Source organism: Vulpes vulpes, chromosome 5, assembly GCF_048418805.1.
Source record: "Vulpes vulpes isolate BD-2025 chromosome 5, VulVul3, whole genome shotgun sequence".
Taxonomy (NCBI): domain Eukaryota; kingdom Metazoa; phylum Chordata; class Mammalia; order Carnivora; family Canidae; genus Vulpes; species Vulpes vulpes.
Window position 1 is genome coordinate 140,421,649 of NC_132784.1, and position 18,355 is coordinate 140,440,003.

Here is an 18,355-nt window from a genome sequence, read left to right on the forward strand (position 1 = left end):
CTCGCTCATGCCCTCCTCTTGGCACTTGACTGTCCGAGCGCTGCTGCCAGGTGCAGTCTCCCCCACAGGGCCTCCTCAGCAGGGAAGCCAGGACCCCCGGGAGTGGCCCGCCTGGGACCCCAAACTCAGCCGGCAAGCGAGCACCCGCCCGGCAGCCCGCTCCTCTGCTGAACGGCTCTGCGTGCTCTCGGCTCTCCCCCCAACCCCATGGCTTTACCTCCCACGGCAGTTCTCCCCCATTCCATCCGGGAATCCTAAGAGCCCTTGGCTTCCTGGAAGTTACTGGAGCCCACCTGAGCTCAGTGTACAGATGGGCATGATGTGCACCAGAAATTTCTGTTGTGTGTGAGCCAGGTCGTCTGTTTATTACGGCAACTCGAATGGCAAAGATGAAGTCGTGAGGAGTGACACAGAAGGACGTCTGTGCCCTTTACTCGGTTTCCCCCAGAGGGAACATTTCACGGACCTAGAGTAGGGATTTGCACCCGGGGCATGACACTGGCACACCCGACGCTCTGCACGTTACCTGTTTTCTAGTACTCATTTTCGTGTTGTGTTTAGTTCTCTCTCTCTCTCTCTCTCTCTTTTAGATTTTATTTTTTCATTTGAGAAAGAAGCAGAGCACAAGCTGGGGAGGGACAGAGGAGAGAAGCCAACTCCCCAGGGAGCAGGGAGCCCGACATGGGCTGTACCCCGGGGCCCGACCCTCCCCTGAGCTGGGGCAGCCGCCTCACCGACCACCAAGGGTTAGGGTCGGTATTTAGCGCTCCGCTATCCCGGCCCCTAATCCCTAACCTGGCATCCGCTCATTGGTCCTCAACTTCTCAAATGTGTCATTAAAAACAAAATCCTTAGACACAGAAACCAAGAGTACCTCACCTTCCCCCACGGCCTTGTCTAGTCAGCAGGGTTCCCTGGAGGTTCGGCCGCTCTTCTAGCAGGTGCTTCTCTGAGAATGGAAAGGACCTTTCGCTTAGCCCGAGCGGGAAGGCCAGCAGGGGGCCGCGCACAGGTCCCCAGCCCGGGGAGAGCCCCACCTGGACCCGCCGCCCCCTGCCCCCTGACCCCGGGCCTGGCAGGGCAGGCAGGCCCCTCAGCCCGCGAGCCCACGCCGAGCTCCAGTTTATCCCAGGGCGTCCGTCTGCTGTTTCACGAGCCTCCCAGACTTGCCGGCCTCCTCCAGAGCCCCCCTTTTACTTTCGGGGCTCCCCTCTGGCTTTGCCCCCAGCCTGGTTGTCGCCGTCACGTTGCCCTGCTATTCCTGCGCACACCCCGGCGGTTGTCTTGAGAGGCCGCGGGCCCTGTGAGCGCCCACCCCAGGGAGGACCGCGGCTGTTTCCACGCGGAGGCCCCGAAGGACGCAGCTGCCGCGACCGTGTGGGGGCCATGGCCAGTACGGAGCGCCCGCTGGGCACAGCGGGATCACACGGTTAGTCTCCCAGGAAAGCGCCCAGGTGTCTCCTGCGGGGGGAACACTTTCCATCCTGGCGAGCGACGGATGTGAAATCCAGTCTCTCCACAACCTCGCCAGGATTTGACGTTATCCTTATTTTTTTATTTTAGTCATTCTGAGAAGTGTGCACTGATCCCTGGTGGCGGTTTTAATTTGCACTTTCCTGGTGCCTGATGGTGTCAGCGCCTTTGATGTGCTTGTGACACTTGGAAACCCTCTTTGGGGTCGTGCTGGCTTGTGTCTTTTCCTAATTTCGTTAAGTGGATCTTTTGGAGCTTTTGTTGTTGTTTGGTGACTAGTGAAGATTCGAGTACTTTGCGTATTCTCTTTGCACACTCTTCGCCGGGTAGGTCGTTCGTTGGCAAATGTTGCAGATATTTTCTTCCAGTCAGTATCTTATTTTCTTGTTTTTGCTTTTATTTTTGTTTTGTCCTTTCATATGAGCTTTCACAGGGAAAAATTCTTTTTGATTTTGATGAGACCAGTTGATCAATTTTCTCTTTTGTAGATCATGCTTTTGTCATCAAATCTAAAAATTTTTGCACTGCCCTGGATCCTGAGGACTTTCTGTATGTTTTCCTTTAAAGTTTTTTTTTTACTGTATTTTTTTATTGGAGTTTGATTTGCCAACATATAATATAACAGCCAGTGCTCGTCCCGTCAAGTGTTCTTTAAAGTTTTGTTGTGTTATGTTCTACATCTAAGTTCATGATCCATTTTTAGGCACGATGGTTTGGTGACGCTGGTTTTTGGCTTTTTGTGCTTTTGTGCATTGAAAAGACCATCCTTCCTCCACTAAATTTCTTTTGCTCCTTTGACAGAAGTTAGGTGAGCATATTTGTGTGGGTCCATTTCTTGATGTTCTCTTCTGTTCTCGTCACTTCTGTGCCTCTCCCTGCCTGTCAATACTACAGTAGACTTTAATATTGGGTAGAGTGATTTTTCCTACTTGATTCTTCTTTTTCAAGATTGTTTCAGCCATTCTAAGACCTCTGCATGTCCATATAAATTTTAGAATAAGCTTGTCTGTGTCTGCAAAAAAATACTGGGATTTTGATGGGGATTGCCTTAAACCTATAGATCAAGCTGGGTCCTGGTATAGCCTCTGTCCTTGGAGCGCACTTGGGTCAGGCTCCTCCGAGTCTTCTTTCTAATGGGACCCCATTCCTACCAACTCAGTTTCGCGAAAATCCCGTATTCTCGGTGTTATGGACCGAATGTCTCCTGTCCCCCTAAAGTCATATGTTGAAGCCACACTCCCAGTTTGATGGTGTTAATAAGGTGGGGCCTTTGGGAGGACTTCAGGGTTAGGTGAGGTCCCAGGGGTGGGGCCCGCGTTAGGATTCCTGCCCTTGTGGGAGCTAGATCTGGCTTCCTCTCTCTCTCCACCAGTGAGGACACAAGGAGAAAGCAGCTTGTAGCTTCTCACTGGAATTCACCCACCTGGCTCCCTCCCTTTTCGGGAGCTTGGTTTGCTTTACTGTTGTGGCTCAATACACTTTGCCGCCCACCTCTCCTCACCGTCTACCTCTTCCCTCTTCCAAGCAGCGTGACCAAGAACCGTCACGAAAGGGGAGAAATCCTGTAACAGAGGCAGTGCCCTCAGTTCCTGCTTTGCTCAGAGGTCTTGTCGTGAGTGGGTGCTGAGTTTTGCCAGACGCTCTGTGTCCGTTCATGGAATCCTATGATCTCTCTGCTTCAGCGTATTCCTTGGTGGATTACACACATTGATTTGTGGGTGTTGAACCAGCCTTGCACACCTGTGACAAATCCTACCTAGTAATAGAATCTAGTTCTTTCTGTACATTGTCTGACTGCTAACATTTGGTTCAAGATTTTTATATCTAGGGGCTCCGGGGTGGCTCAGTCAGTGAAGCGTCTGCTTCAGCCCAGGTCATGATCGCAGGGTCCTGGGATCGAGTCCCACATCGAGCTCCCTGCCCTGTAGGGAGTCTGCTCCTGCCTCTGCTGCTCCCCCTGCTTATGCTCTCTCTCTCTCAAACAAATAAATAGATAAATCTTAAAAAAAAAAACACTTGAGACTTTATCTGGCTTTCTGAAAATTATTTTATTCATTAATTAAATGGACAAATATAAAACTACATTATCATGCTAATTACGCATAAATAGTAGCAAAATTTATAAAATAAAATTCAGTCTGATTATTTTAAATTTTCTGTTAAGACTAAGTTAAACATTAAAATTACACATAGTTTTACCTAAACGATACAAAATAAATGTAGAATATTATGAATTTCAATTTATGCAAAAAATATTAGCAAAAGTTTTAAACTGGCAAATGCTACCTTGCTCTTACATTAAATGCTTACAGTCTTAAGGCATAATAAATTAATCTTTTTCTTAGTATAAACTCTGTCACAATATTCTGGAATTAAATTATTTTGGAACAGAAAAAATCATTTCTACAAAGATTACAGGACCCAATAATGGAAAAGACTTTGCGTTTCTTTAAGAGTCTAAATAGTTGATTTCAATCAAAATGTCACCGACGGAGACTAACACAGGAACCGGTGACGTCGGATGACGGGCTGGGAGGAAGTGGCTGGTTCCGAGACCCTGGGACATCCCAGGCCAGCAAGACGCCCAGCGACCCTGTGCCTCACATCCCAGAGAAGCACAGGAAGCAACACCCAACACTCAGACCAGCTCTGCAACAGTGATGTCAAATCGGCTCGATGAGAAATTTTTTCATAAGAATCTATCTTCGTAAAATATAGCAGCAGCCTCCTAAATATAGTTGTCATGTAGTCAGATGCTATTCAGCCACCGGAAAGCGATCCTAGGTGCGTACCAGGTGGGGTTCAGTTGAGCTCTGCCGGCATGGAGGCCGGTGGAGACGTGCTTGCACCTGTAATGCAACGGGAAGAGATGGCTGCTGGAGAGAGATACAAAGATGACATTTCTTTACGAATTAAGATTCTTAACCCATTAATTTTAAGTAACGGAAAGAACATATTTCTGTTCTTATATTCGAGGACCAGTCCTGAAGTCTCTATAAAAGTGTAACTCCCGGGGACGCCTGGGTGGCTCAGCGGGTGAAGTGTCTGCCTTGGCTCAGGTCATGATCTCAGGGTCCCGGGATGGAGTCCTGTCTCGGGCTCCCTGCCTCTCCCTCTTCCTCTGCTCCTCCCCCTGCTTGTGCTTCTCTTTGTCAAATGAATAAATAAAATCTTCAAAAAAAAAAAAAAAAAAAAGAAAGAAAGAAAGAAAGAAAAGAAAATGCAACCTCACAGAGATCATGACTTTAGCTATTTGTGGTAATAAACAGGAGAGTGGAACGTTTCTGATCCTCCTCTAGCTGCGAGCCCCTCACTTCTGTAGGACTTTACACGGCCTCTGGATTCCTCGGGGTGAGATCCGGGGTGAGACAGGAAATCTCAGGGAACAGAGCCTCAGTGAACGCGGGCTGTGGGGCGCACTTCACCTTGAACGTCCCCGGCACCCTCGCCCTCGGGCACCTCCGGGTCGGGGTCAGACTCTGCACCCTGGCGCCCGTCGGACTCTTGCGGGGACGGAGCCGGCGGGGTCGCCCCGGGGGCCTGCGGGGTCCTCTTGTCTGCGTCCGCTCGCTGCTGCAGCCACTCGTCCTTATACCCATTGCTGATAAGTTTGGAAAAGTTTGTGGGTGAACTGGCTTTTTGACTAGGCCTCAAAAAGAGAGAAATTCATGTCAAACTTCAGTGCAAAGGTCAATTAACGGTAGTTCCGACCACATCTCAGCGAGTGAGCCCGTAATAGCCAGGATGTGTTCTTGTTCCTCAAACATAGCGGAGATATTCCTCTCTCTCTTTCTCTCTCAAACTCGATGTCCCTCTTCCCAATTTTTAAAGTCAATTTAATTAATTAATTTACTGAAGCCATCTGTATGCTCAACGTGGGGCTTGAACTCAGGACCCCAAGATCACAAGCTGCACTCCCAGCGGCGGCCCCCCTTCCCCTGGGAGCCCCAGGTAACGTACTCGCAGCCGTCCCTGCACATGGTGGGAGCTTGCTCCATTGTTTCCAAAACCTTTCCCGTGAGCGTGAGCGCCCTAGAGGATACTGCGGCATTTCTCGGGGAAAACACCCGCTTCCCTGGGAGGTGGTGGGTTGCCCGGACACTACCATCTCTTTACCAAATGGTCCTTTTTCTCGACTAGCTCTTCCTCCACATTAAAGGTGAGCTGTCCTGGGGGTGCCTGGCTGGCTCCATCACGCTCCACGGAGCGTGTGACTCGTGACCTCGGGGTCGTGAGTTCGAGCCCCTGGGTGTGCAGATGACGTCAATAAATTAACTTTAAAGAGAAGATTATCTGCTGCTTCTCTGCACTGCTTTGCCTCCGTCTGTTGCTCACTCGGGGGCCACTCGTTGGCAGGCACAGAGTGCTCAGGGTGCGGGGACCCCGACATGGAGGGGGCACCCAGGCCTGGGAGCAGGACCGTGGCACAGGTGGCACGCCTGAGTTGCTGTGTTGTGAGGGTCGCCCACCGGCCCCCCTGCTCCCCCAGTGGCAGCGTGGGAACCCCACCCGCTGCTCCATACGCTGTGTTCACTGACCCCTTTGCTCCCCACCGCCCCAGACCAGAGCCTGTTTGAGGAATTCGTGGGACAGTTAGTGACACAACTCCTGGCACTCACTGGGGTTCTGAGACAGTGAAGAGAAGCTAAGGTCTCGGGGCTTCACTACCCAAGTGCCGGAGCCCCGAATGCAGAGCCCAAGTGACACCAGCGGCTACGGACACACAGTCCAATCCCTGGTGACAGGACACGTCCGGATGGGGCCATGCACACGTGTGGGGCGGTGGCCCTGAATTTAAGAGGTGAGGACAGGGTCCCCGGTGGGGGCCTCAGGCAGGACACAGGCTCACGGGACAGAGCAGCCTGTTGGAGATGTTCCGTACCCACACAGCACAGGCGTGGAAGGGGGGCAGCTGCACTCCACGGGGGCACGACCCCCACACTGGCGGGCAAGGCTGGGCCACGGGGCTGTGACAGCAACAAGCCATCACCAAAACGTGTTCCCAGGAAGAGAGCATCATGAGGCCGTCAGCCCAGCGCTGTGTTGCCATTCCTGGGACTCTGTCCTCGGGACGCTGGACGCAGAGGCCCACACCCAAACCTGACCCAGGTGGCGTGGGCACGGCCCAGGTGACTTACATGGGAGGGAAGGAGACTCTGCTTCCTTCGGGGTCTTTGGGGCCAAGCGGGGTCCCCACTTTGCTTGGGTACTTGGAGTTAATGGCTGGTAGCCTCACCTGTTGCAAGAAGCACACAGAACCCTGGTTGGGGGACAGGCATCCCAACACTGGCAGAGGACATTCCCCGACCGTGGAACCAAACAAACGGGGCGGGAACACTTGGGCAGGCTTATCGTTCCCCAGCCCAAACCACAGGAAGACGCACTGAGCAACAGTCCCAGCTGCCCCCGGGGTCCCAGGGCAGCGGCTCTGCCCGGCTGCGCAGAGGCTGGGAGGCTTGGGGCCCAGGGAACAGCTCTGTTCCTTCACGGCTGTGCTGCTGACACACTCGGCAAAACCCGGAGAACAGTGCTTGGTAAAAAAAAAAAAAAGTGCATTTCCTGCGTGTGCGTTACACTCTAACAAAGTGGGTCGGGAGGATGCTACAGGAAAACGAAAGAAAACCCACAAAAAGCAAAAAAAAAAAAAAAAAAAAAAAAAAAAACAAGCCAGCACACGGGGAGGCACCCAGGCATTTCTAGGGAGGAAAGGAGGCCCTTCAGGAAGGGGGCACGCTCCGGCCCAGCACCCCGCGGGTGAGCGGCCGTCCTCAGTAATACGGGCTTGGGTCTGGCACGAGGGGGGGCACGGCAGGGACAGTCAGGCCCTCCCCACGGGGCGCCCCCCAACCCTGGCTGGCACCCCGCACCCTATTCCTGGAGCTCAACCAGCCGCCCTGCTGGTGTCCGTCACCACAACTGGCTTGCCCCCTCCCTCCTTGCTTCGCACACTCATCGGGCCCCACACGGTGGGGGTCGGGGGCTGTGAAACCCCACTGGACCCGCGGCTCGGACAGCATGTAGCGTCTCCAAGGTCCCCTAGATGCACACGGTGGCGGAGGTCAACACCCAGGACCCCTTCATCGCTCCATGTTTGGGCACTTAGCGTATCACCAAGACTGTGGACCTGATCCTAAAAACAGTGTGCTTCATGGATCATGCAGAGGACCCGAACCCAGAACCTGAGCCAGAGGAAAACTGGGCAGCCCACGGGAGACGACCGACACTCTACGTGGTGTCCAACTGCATGAGTCCGCAGACAAACTGCCAGGGGTTCTCCTCAAACCAGGACACAGAGAAGCCAAGCCTGGGAGTTGGGTGCAGAGGTTCCGGGCACCCACTGGCACCCAGGCTGGCAAAACCACTGTTTGCCTCACAAGGCCTCCGAGCTGGAGCCCCGGGGGGCAGTGCTCAGCCCAGGACAGCGGGGAAGGCCTCCGAATCGAGGTAGCCAACCACAAGGCCACCAACTGCAGAGGGCCCTGAGCTCCTAATTTCTCTTTTAAAATACAAATCCCCAGGGCTCCTGGTGGCTCAGTGGGTCAAGCATCCGCCTTTGGCTCAGGTCATGACCTCAGGGTCCTGGGATCGAGTCCTGCATCAGGCTCCCTGCTCAGCAGAGAGCCTGCTTCTCCCTCTGCCCCTCCTCACACCCCTGCTTGTGCTTCCTTGCTCACTCTATCTGAAATAAATAAATAAAATCTAAAATAAAATAAAATAATAAAATAAAATAAAATAAAATAAAATAAAACAATTAAATTAAATTAAATTCCAATCCCCAAACAAGCCTCTCACCCTGGAGCCAGCTGCTCTTGGTGGTCAAATACCCCCGAGGAGCTTTGTACTGGAGAAAAGTATCACTTCTCTCCCCTTATGATCAATAAGGAGTCTTCCAGGGAGATCTTCACGTAGACACAATAGACAGGTTTAGGGAACAGATAATGAGTAAATACAGGATGTCCTTCCTACACATGCCGGAGGCTGCCCTAGACAAGCATTAACCAGCTAAAACTCATTTTCTACAAGGTCATCTTACCTGGTGGAGTCAGTACGTATAAAAAGGAAAAAAACGGAGTATTATCATGGCCTCTTGCCCTTTAGTCGATTCAAATTTAAAATACATAACTGGGGGCAGCCCGGGGGTGCTCAGCGGTTGAGCATCTGCCTTTGGCCCAGGGCGTGACCCCGGGTCCCGGGATAGAGTCCTATGTCGGGCTCCCTGCAGGGAGCCTGCTTCTCCCTCTGCCTGTGTCCCTGCCTCTCTGTGTCTCTCATGAATAAATAAAATCTTTAAAAAATACATGCATCCATGCATACAGAACTGGGCGCCTGGGCAGCTCAGTGGGTTGAGCGACCGCCGCTGGGTTTCAGCTCAGGCCCCGATCCCAGGGAGGTGGGATGCAGCCCGCGTCGGCTCCCTGCCCCTCCCTCCCACGTGTGGGCTCTCTCTAAAATAAACACGTCTTTTAAAAAAATAAAATACAGAGCCGTGTCGCGGTTCTGCTCTCCGTGTGGCGGCCACAGCGACAGCTGACAGCAAGCCCCGCAGGGCAGGCGGCCACTCACCTTTCTCTTCTCCTTCTCGCGTTCCTCTGCCTCCCTTTGCCACACTGTTTTCACGTCGAAGTCGAAGGGCCCTCTTCTGGACTCATAGCTGCCGTTGGCCGGCTCGGGGTGAAACTCCTCGTAGACCATGTAATCGGGCATGGAGACGCTGGGGATCCTGCAGAGACAGGGGCAGGCGCCCACCTGAGGCCACTCCCTCCCCCTCCCCCACTCCCTCCTCCCCTCCCCCTCCCTCCTCTCCCTCCTCCGTCCCCCCTCCCTCCTCTCTTCCCTTCCCTCCTTCACATTTATCATTTCACAGGATCATTTAATAGCACTAGTGTTTTTTTCTGTTTTCTGTTTGATGGTCGTTTTTTAAAAGATTTTATTTATTTAATTTTAGGGAAAGAGAGAGATGGGGGAGCGTGTGAGTAGGGGAAGGGGCAGAGGGAGAGAGAGAATCCCAAGCAGATTCTGCCCTGGGCTCGTCCCATGACCCTGAGACCAGGACCTGAGCCCAAATCAAGAGTCGCCACTCATGGACTAAGCCACCAGGCGCCCCCGCCGGTCACGTTTAATGTAGTATGTAAACTTCCAGCCTGGTTTCCCGTCTCCACCGGAAAGCACTCAGGCCTGGAGCAGGGGCAGGGAGCGGGGATGTGCACCCGCTGCATTCTCCTAGTCACCATCGCCTTCACTGCCCAAGGGCTAAGGGCTGGGGCTTCACCCTGGCAGCAGTGAGGGGCACGGAGGGGGCAGGGCCTGGGCAAGGTGCAGGCCGCAGCTGCGGAGGGGGGGAGGCCCTCGGGGTGCAGTGTTCAGAGCAGGGAGTACAAAGAGCCAGAAGGGGCTCCCGCTGCCCCTGACCCAGAGAGAGGACAGAGGCAGGTGGGAGGCCCCCGAGGAAGCCAGGGGCGAGGCCAGGGAGCAGAGGTCAGAGGCTGGGAATGCAGGCTAGGGACCCCTGGGGAGAAGCGGTGGCAGGGACAGCAGCTGGGCCCCCCTATATTTCGGGCTCTGTACGGGCAGGGAAAGGCCTCAGAGACCGAAGGGGCAGGAACTCTCCACGGAAGGCCAGTTTCCACCGCGGCTCCCAGCTCCCGACTTTTCACTGGAGGAAACTGTCTCCTGTACCAACCCCCCCTCACGCCCTCTGAGCTCCAGGAGGCCTGGGCCGTTGACAGGGACACATGGGGTGGGAGGGGCAGCAGTGCTCTCTGCTCCCCCACGGGCCCAGCGGGTGGGCAGTGCTAGTGGAGGCAGGGAGGGGCCGGGCCTCCTGATCCTCCCACAACGCCCTGCAGCAGTGGCCTCCTGGGCTGCACAGGGCTGTGTGGATGCTCAGAGGCACCTCTGGCCTCCTGTCCAGGTAGGGGACCGGCTCTGGGACGGACAGGCAGTGCGGTAAGCTGGCCCCCGGGGGCCTGGGGTCTCTGGAAGCTCCTCCTGGGACACGCGGGCCCTCTCCTCTCTGCTTTGCTCAAATCAGAGCTCCGCTGTGTTGGCCAAGTGTGAGTTTTAGATTCCGGGGGGACGGGAACCTCGAGGACAAAACGGCACGTGACCCCGGGCACAGGCTTCGGGGACACGGGGTGACAGCTCACACACATCTGGGCTCCTGCCCCAGGCTCCACTGTGAAGCCTCCCGGGAGGGGGTCTGGAGGCTAGGGCGTGCATGCCCAAGCACGGGAATTTCTAGGCCTTGCAGACGTTCTGGGGGACGTGGTGTCCCACAGGAACTTGGGAGTGCCTGCATTTCTGGCTTCACAGGGCACCTGTGTCCGGCTGCTGGTTATAGGGGCACAGGGGACACAGCCTGAAGCCGAGGCCCCGAGGCAGCCCCAGAGGTCTGGCGCTGGCCCCAGCTGGGATCCTATTGGCTGCGCCCCCTGAGCAGCCCCCCTGAGCCGCTCCCAGGGCTGTACCACCCCTCTCCATGTCCCTCGGGATACTCACTGTCTCTGCTCGGCCGTGGGCGGCTTGCTGTGGTGCACGTACCAGTCTGGCAGGGAGTAGGCCACCGGGGAGCCCTTCCTGGTCCCGGGCACGAAGTGTTTCAGCAGATCTCAAAGCCAAAGAGACATGGCGTGAGCGTGCAGCGCAAGAGCAGGCAGGTGACCACACAGCGGGGACTGTGACTTCTCCCGGGGTCGGCCCGGTCCCGGGATCCCCAGAGCTCGCCCTGCTACAGAGCTGGCGCCCACGCATGCTGATGTCCACCATTCAGGGGACAAAACTCCTCGGGTCCCCGGGGGGCTGCCTGCTGGCTGCGCTCTCAGCTACCCTCCTCACGTCCGACTGTTCACTGCCACTGTTCTCACTCAGCAGGGAGTGGGCGAGGGGACGTGGTCATCAGGGCCTCCACTTGGAGCCACCAAGGGGACAGAGCACAGGCTCCTTCGTGTCTGAGACCCACCAGCTCAGGAGCCGCCTGCCCACTCCGAGGCTTCCGGCCCTCCCGCCACAGCCTCCTCCAAGCTGGGGGCCGGCCCTGCCTGCTAACAGGCCGGCAGATCCCACGTTTCGGGATCAGTAGATGTTTAACACTTTGTTTTGCGTTTGATTTTGAAACATTTCAGACCCAGAGAAAAGTTGCAAGAACGGCCGGGATCCCCCAGCTCCCCCCGTGCTCGCATCTGCTTGCTTTCTTCCTCCCTTCTCCCTGCCTCCTTGGGCATTGTCACTGTCGCTGCTGTTTTGGGGCAGTTTGGTGACCTCTTGCAGACCTGTGGCCCCTCTGCCCCCATGAACTTGGACGGAAGGTTCCGGAAGGCGGGTGCTACACAGTCACGGCGCCTCGATGGCATCAGCACTGACGCCCCGATGCCATCCTCTTATCTAGTGTGAGATCCCTTAGCGGGAGGCCGGGGGACAGGGAGAGGCCAGAGGAACATGGAGGCCCTGTCCTGGGCCTGACACGGAGCAGGTGGGGTGGGGTGGCCTGGCTCCTGGACACCCAGGCCCAGTGTCTCAGGGGGACCCCTGACAGACACTGACGGCGGCCAGGACAAGGGGAGGAGAGGCGGTGGCTCTCGCGTCCCTCAGCACTAGGGCCACTGTCCCAGGGGGACCCTGCCTCAGCGGCCGTCCCTAGGACGTCCTCACTTAAACCGTGGGCCATGGCGGATGCTCCTCGGCCTCGTCTGAATCTTGTCTGTGGCCTATGTTGCCACCACAGGACAGCCCTGACGAGGGCCACGCAGGACCCCGCTGGTCACCCCAAGGGGCCAGGGAGGTGCAGGCACGACCCCCTGGGGGGGCGGACGGTGGCCCGAGCCCCTCGGCACCCCACCGCGGGCTGGGAGCGGGTGATCCTGCGACGGTGCAATATCCCAGGCTGTGCCGTGACCCTGGACGTCCACTGGCCTGGGGCGGGACGTCCACGTCACAGGCAGCTCCTCGCGGAGGCAGCGAGGGGCCCTGGGGTGGCGGCGCTGCTTACCGGGCCGGCCGCCTTGCTTGGCCAGCTTCACGTACTCCGAGTCCGTGTCTTTCACCCAGTACCTCCGCAGCCCAGGCACGTGCCCATGGGGAGGCTCCCTCAGGCCACTGAGGCCTGGGATCTGGGAGGCCGGCGGTGCGTCCACGGGCTTCTCCGACCGCTTCGCGGGAAGGTGGTAATACCAGTCTACAGAGAGGAGAGCAAGGAGCACTCAGGTGGGCCTGCGCCCCTGCCCACGACGAGCCACGACGAGCCACGCCGGGCCGGGGTTGCGCCCACGGGACACGGGCACGGGAGAAAGCGCCCCTTTGGAACACCTGCAGTGGCAGCAAGCCAGCGGCCTCCCGCGGGAGGGGCAGCTCCCCGAGCACCGGCCGCACCTCTGCCCCCGGGGGCACAGCCCCCTCCAAGAGTCCAAATCCCCTGTGTGTGGCCCGTGTTCCCCCCCACGGGCCCAGGAGCAGCCCGCGTTTCCGCTACATCGGGGAGCACATGTGCCTGCACAATCCCGGGTCACGCACAGCGCGGCAGGCCAGGCGGGGTGTGTGGCAGGACCGGCCCAGACCCGCCGGCCCCGGCACGCTAAGGACACCGAGACACAACGTCCACCCTGAAGCAGCGGCCTGGGTGCGCATGGCGGGGTCTGGCAGCAGCGGGACGAGGCCCCCAGCCCTCTGGCCCTGCGGCCCGTGCTTGAGGCCATGGTGGGACCCCCTGAGCCAGAGGTCACAGGTTCATGGACACGGGAGGTGCCCAGGACCACGGAGCTGCACCCCTGCAGTCGCCGGTGGGCCCACGGAGCTGGGGCATGAGGGGTGCAGACAGGGCGGGGGGCAGGGCGTCACCTCTGTGGGCGGCCCTGAGTGAGAGGTGCCACTGGGGAGGGGGAAGGCCACCTGCTGCCCACCCTCCCTCCCCCTCCCTGCTCTGAGCCCCACAGACAAGGGCACCCCAGGCAATGAGGGGACCATGGTGCTGGCAGAGCAGACACCCAGGACAGCCCCGCAGGCCACTCTGTGACCACCGGGCCCCGTGGGGAACGAGAGGTGGATACAGAACCCCAGGGACCTGCACTGCCCAGTGTCTACTTATGGTCCCCAGAGGGAAGAGATGGGGACACTCGGGCTTCTATGAAGACATTTTTAGGTGAGATCAACATTTACATCAGTGGACTTTGATTAAAGCAGACCACCGTCCATCACGTGGGTGGGCCGCATCTAATCAGTTGAAGGCCTTAAGAGAAAAAGACTGAGATCCCCCCGCCCCAGCCCAGGGAGGAGGGAACGCTGCCTCCAATGCCTCCAATAGCCTTTGGGCTCTCAAGGCAACATCAGCTCCTCCCTGGGTCTCCAGCCCTGCGGGCTTTGGACTTACCCAACTCCACAACTGTGTGAGCCACTTCCTTAAAATAAACCTCTCCACAGACAGATGATAATACACAGAGGATAGACAGCTGACGGTGATAGAGAGAGACGCGCTGTTGGTTCTGCTGCCCTGGAGACTCTAATACTGCAGGTGACGGGAAACTGTGCTGAGTAGATTATGTCAACCTGGGTGGCTCGGTTGGGTGAGCGTTGGGCTCTTGGTTTGGCTCAGGTCATGATCTCAGGGTCGTGGGATCAAGCCTTGCATCAGGCTCTGTACTCAGCTTGGAGTCTGCTTGCGAATCTCTCTCTCTGCCCACCCCCACCCCCGTGCGCTCATTCTCTCTCTCTCTCTCTCAAAAAATAAAATAAGTATTTAAACAAAACTAATGTATGTAACACAAGGATCCCATGAACAACTGTCCTCCAAAGGGAAAAGCTTACACATCCAATTTCTACTTCTAACGCTGGGTTCACTGCAAAAAAATGAATTATATTCAACATAAGAAAATATTTGAAGCTCTAAAGGACAACAATTAGCTAAATCGAGATTTGTAGTTTTGAGAATGAAAAATAAGTATTAGGAAAGGTTTAAGAATGGAGCAGAAGCTCACGGGAGGAAGAGCTCGGGCAGCTTCCTACTCGGATCACATTCAACTCAAATATTCTCTTAGAGGGAGGACGTGCACTTCTTGCTTTATTTTTCCTCTCTGTGTTTTGCTTACTAATTAATCCACGGAGGACAGCGTATCTTCCAGTTCTCATTACGGGAAGCCGCAGGCAGGCACTGAACTCCACTCCAGGCACTGATAGCTGGTGCAAAGGCGCTTGCACGCACACGCGCACACACACGCAGGCCGAAAGGAACCAGAACGGTCCTGCAGCCTCAGCACCTAGAATTATTAGGACTCGCACGGCGATTATTACCAGCACTACGACGACCAGTCTCCTGCTTGTTTGGCTCCATCGGCAGCGCTGGGCCTCGCGTGGATTTCTCTCTCTCTCTCCCTTTTTAAACATCTATTTACTTAATTGCCAGAGCTTGAGCGGGTGGGGTGGGGGGACGTGCAGCAGACTCCCCAGGGAGCGTGGACACAGATGCAGGATTCCATCTCACAGCCCGAGATCACGACCCCAGCAGAAACCCACGGCCAGGCCGGTGCTGGCGGGACTGAGCCACCCGGGCACTTCTCCTCTGTTTCCGGGTGTGGCCTCCAAGCGTCCTCACCCGCAGGAGAGGAGCTCCCTTCTGCTACCCACGAGGCGAGAGATTAGGGGGGCAGGCAGCGACCCCCGGGGGCTCACGAGGGCTGATGGCCATGCTCCCGCCTTCAGAGTCTGGGCCGAGGAGCCCCCACGGGACGTTCCCTCCGAAAACTCTCCGGGCTTCAATGTGCACGTCTATGAACCGCGGATACTGATGCCACCTCGGGCTGTTCTGAGGGTCAACACTAGTGCATAACAGTGCCGGGGCCTTGCGGTGTCCGCTTGGGCCGTGTACACAGGGAGGCCACCCTCCAAGGCGTGCAGCAGTCACAAAAGGCTGAGAGCCCGTGGTGAGGAGGGGAAGCGGCCAGCTCCCCGCCCTGCCCCACAGGGGTCCCAGCAGAGCCACTGCGTCACCAGAGGCGGCCACATCTAGCTGGATCCCGAGCTCATCTGGGAACCCAAGGCCAGGCTTCCTTCCCCTGGGAGCAGACGTGAGCCCCGCAGGGGCCCACCAGCTTCCCGCACAGCCGCGGAGACCCCTGTGCGTCCAGAGGGGAGGGGAGAAGGCCCAGGGCCGCAGGGCCTCCAGCTGTGCTCCCTGTCCAGCCACTAGAACCCCCAGGCGTGGCTGAGCTGGTGCGGGGACAAGAGCGCCACGGGGTGCAGCTGGAAGAGGCCGGCCTGCACTCAGGGGAGCGCCTGAAGCTCACCTAGGGTCTGACTAGCAGGACGCAGGGGGCTCCCCACGCGGCCTCCAACAGGGGGGCAGCAGTAGGAACCCTGCTTTCCTTTGCAGAAAATAGACAAGATGGGCTGGGCTGTGTTCGGTTTTTCTTTTTCTTCCTTTTCTCTTCCTGTTTCCCTTTAAGTGGCTCTGACCCTGGGGTACGGGAGCTGCTTTCTTTGCCCCCCCCCACCCCCACCCCAGGCCTGCAGAGTCAGGGTGCACAGCCCCATTCCCAGGTCACTCACCGCAGGGAGCGTAGCGGCTCGCAGCAGCGCCCTGCAGCTCTTTGCTTGTGTTCCTCATGCTGGGGTCGCGGGGGGGCCGGTGAGGCCTCTTCCACAGCTCTCAGTCCACCTCCACCTGGCAGGCACGCGGGAGTCTCATGGTGGGGGACAGGCGTGCATGACCACGTGGGTATGCAGCAGGGGCCTATGCATGCTGGTATACAGCAGGAGCACAGCCATGCCCTGTACACACCACCCAGGCAGGCGGGTGCACAGCAGGGGACAGAGGTCATCCTGGGTATACAGTAGGGGCTTACACACATTCGTGTAACAGGGCGCGTCCACGCAGGCACAGGGCTAGGTGCACACACTCCAGGTACAGCAGGGCGCATCCACACAGGCACACGGACTCCGGGGTACAGCAGGGCGCGTCCACGCAGGCGCACGCACTCCAGGTACAGCGGGGCGCGTCCACGCAGGCACACGGACTCCGGGGTACAGCAGGGCGCGTCCACGCAGGCACACGGACTCTGGGGTACAGGGGGGCGCATCCACGTAGGCACAGGGATGGGCGCACGCACTCCGGGTACAGCGGGGCGCGTCCACGCAGGCACACGGACTCCGGGTCAGCGGGGCGCGTCCACGCAGGCGCACGCACTCGGGGTACAGCGGGGGCGCGTCCACGCAGGCACACGCACTCCGGGTACAGCGGGGCGCGTCCACGCAGGCACACGCACTCCGGGTACAGCGGGGCGCGTCCACGCAGGCCCACGGACTCCGGGGTATAGCGGGGCGCGTCCACGCAGGCACACGGACTCCGGGGTACAGTGGGGCATGTCCACGGAGGCACACGCACTCCGGAGTACAGGGGGGCGCGTCCACGCAGGCACACGGACTCCGGGGTACAGTGGGGCATGTCCACGGAGGCACACGCACTCCGGAGTACAGGGGGGCGCGTCCACGGAGGCACACGCACTCGGGTTCAGCAGGGCGCGTCCACGTAGGCACACGGCCGGGGCGCGTCCACGCAGGCACACGCACTCGGGGTCAGCGGGGCGCATCCACGCAGGCACACGCACTCCGGGTCAGCGGGGCGCGTCCACGCAGGCGCACGCACTCGGGGTACAGGGGGGCGCGTCCACGCAGGCACACGGCCGGGGCGCACGCACTCCGGGTACAGCGGGGCGCGTCCACGCAGGCACACGCACTCCGGGGTACAGTAGGGGCACGTCCACGCAGGCACACGGCCGGGGCGCACGCACTCGGGGTACAGGGGGGCGCGTCCACGCAGGCACACGCACTCCGGGTACAGCGGGGCGCGTCCACGCAGGCCCACGGACTCCGGGGTATAGCGGGGCGCGTCCACGCAGGCACACGGACTCCGGGGTACAGTGGGGCATGTCCACGGAGGCACACGCACTCCGGAGTACAGGGGGGCGCGTCCACGCAGGCACACGCACTCCGGGTACAGCGGGGCGCGTCCACGCAGGCCCACGGACTCCGGGGTACAGCGGGCACATCCACGCAGGCACACGGACTCCGGGGTACAGCGGGGCATGTCCACGGAGGCACACGCACTCGGGTTCAGCAGGGCGCGTCCACGTAGGCACACGGCCGGGGCGCGTCCACGCAGGCACACGCACTCGGGGTCAGCGGGGCGCATCCACGCAGGCACACGCACTCCGGGTCAGCGGGGCGCGTCCACGCAGGCGCACGCACTCGGGGTACAGGGGGGCGCGTCCACGCAGGCACACGGCCGGGGCGCACGCACTCCGGGTACAGCGGGGCGCGTCCACGCAGGCACACGCACTCCGGGGTACAGTAGGGGCACGTCCACGCAGGCACACGCACTCCGGGTACAGCGGGGCGCGTCCACGCAGGCCCACGGACTCCGGGGTATAGCGGGGCGCGTCCACGCAGGCACACGGACTCCGGGGTACAGTAGGGGCACGTCCACGCAGGCGCACGGCCGGGGCAGCGATTCCCCGGGGCGGGAGTCTCGGGGCAGGGGCCGTCCAGGTCCGGGGTGACGCCGGCCCCGCCCACTCACCTGCGGCCCGGGGTCTCGGGGTTGGGGCGGCGGCGCCCAGGCGGCTCTCCCAGCGGCGGGCCCGGGGCGCCCAGCCCACCCCACACTCCCAGCGGGTGCGGAAGCGCAGCACCCGCGTCGTCCTGGCAACGGCCGGGCGGCCAATGGGTGGACGCGGCGGGAGCGCCCGCAGCCAATCGGAGAGGCCTGCGGGAGCCGGCCGGCCAATCAGGGCGAGGGGCGGGCGGGGCGGGTGGGGCGGCGTCCTGCTCCCGGAGGGGCCCCACCCGGGGGAGTTTCCGCCGAGGACAACAAGCGGGCGGGCGGGCTGGTCAAGCTCCTTGT

General features: G+C 58.9%; 1 protein-coding gene across 3 annotated transcripts; it reads right to left on the bottom strand.

Moving 5' to 3' along the window:
* Nucleotides 1-3,502: 3,502 nt before the first annotated feature.
* C5H7orf57 (chromosome 5 C7orf57 homolog) lies at nt 3,503-18,150 on the bottom strand. Of its 3 annotated transcripts, none has more exons than XM_072760146.1 (8): nt 18,032-18,150; nt 16,003-16,117; nt 12,458-12,643; nt 10,972-11,080; nt 9,037-9,193; nt 6,612-6,709; nt 4,899-5,122; nt 3,503-4,322 (listed from the first exon to the last, which is right to left on the bottom strand). In XM_072760146.1, exons 2-8 carry the CDS (start codon nt 16,058-16,060, stop codon nt 4,276-4,278), a joined length of 879 nt encoding a protein of 292 aa, XP_072616247.1. In that variant the 5' UTR covers nt 16,061-16,117; nt 18,032-18,150; the 3' UTR covers nt 3,503-4,275. The 3 variants fall into 3 exon arrangements, with proteins under 3 accessions (XP_072616247.1, XP_072616249.1, XP_072616248.1); XM_072760148.1 differs by having other exon boundaries at nt 4,899-5,074; nt 18,032-18,148; XM_072760147.1 differs by having other exon boundaries at nt 4,899-5,116; nt 18,032-18,148.
* Between the last annotated feature and the right edge of the window lie 205 nt (nt 18,151-18,355).

Bases quoted from the DNA above. Each gene is read 5' to 3' on its own strand.
- C5H7orf57 (XM_072760146.1), bottom strand. From the start codon at position 16,060: ATGAGGAACACAAGCAAAGAGCTGCAGGGCGCTGCTGCGAGCCGCTAC. The intron at 9,194-10,971 runs GTGAGTATCCCG...CTGTCTCTGCAG, and splicing joins CCCACGGCCGAGCAGAGACA to GATCCCCAGCGTCTCCATGC. The intron at 5,123-6,611 runs GTAAGTCACCTG...TCTCTTTTTGAG, and splicing joins AGAGTCTCCTTCCCTCCCAT to GCCTAGTCAAAAAGCCAGTT.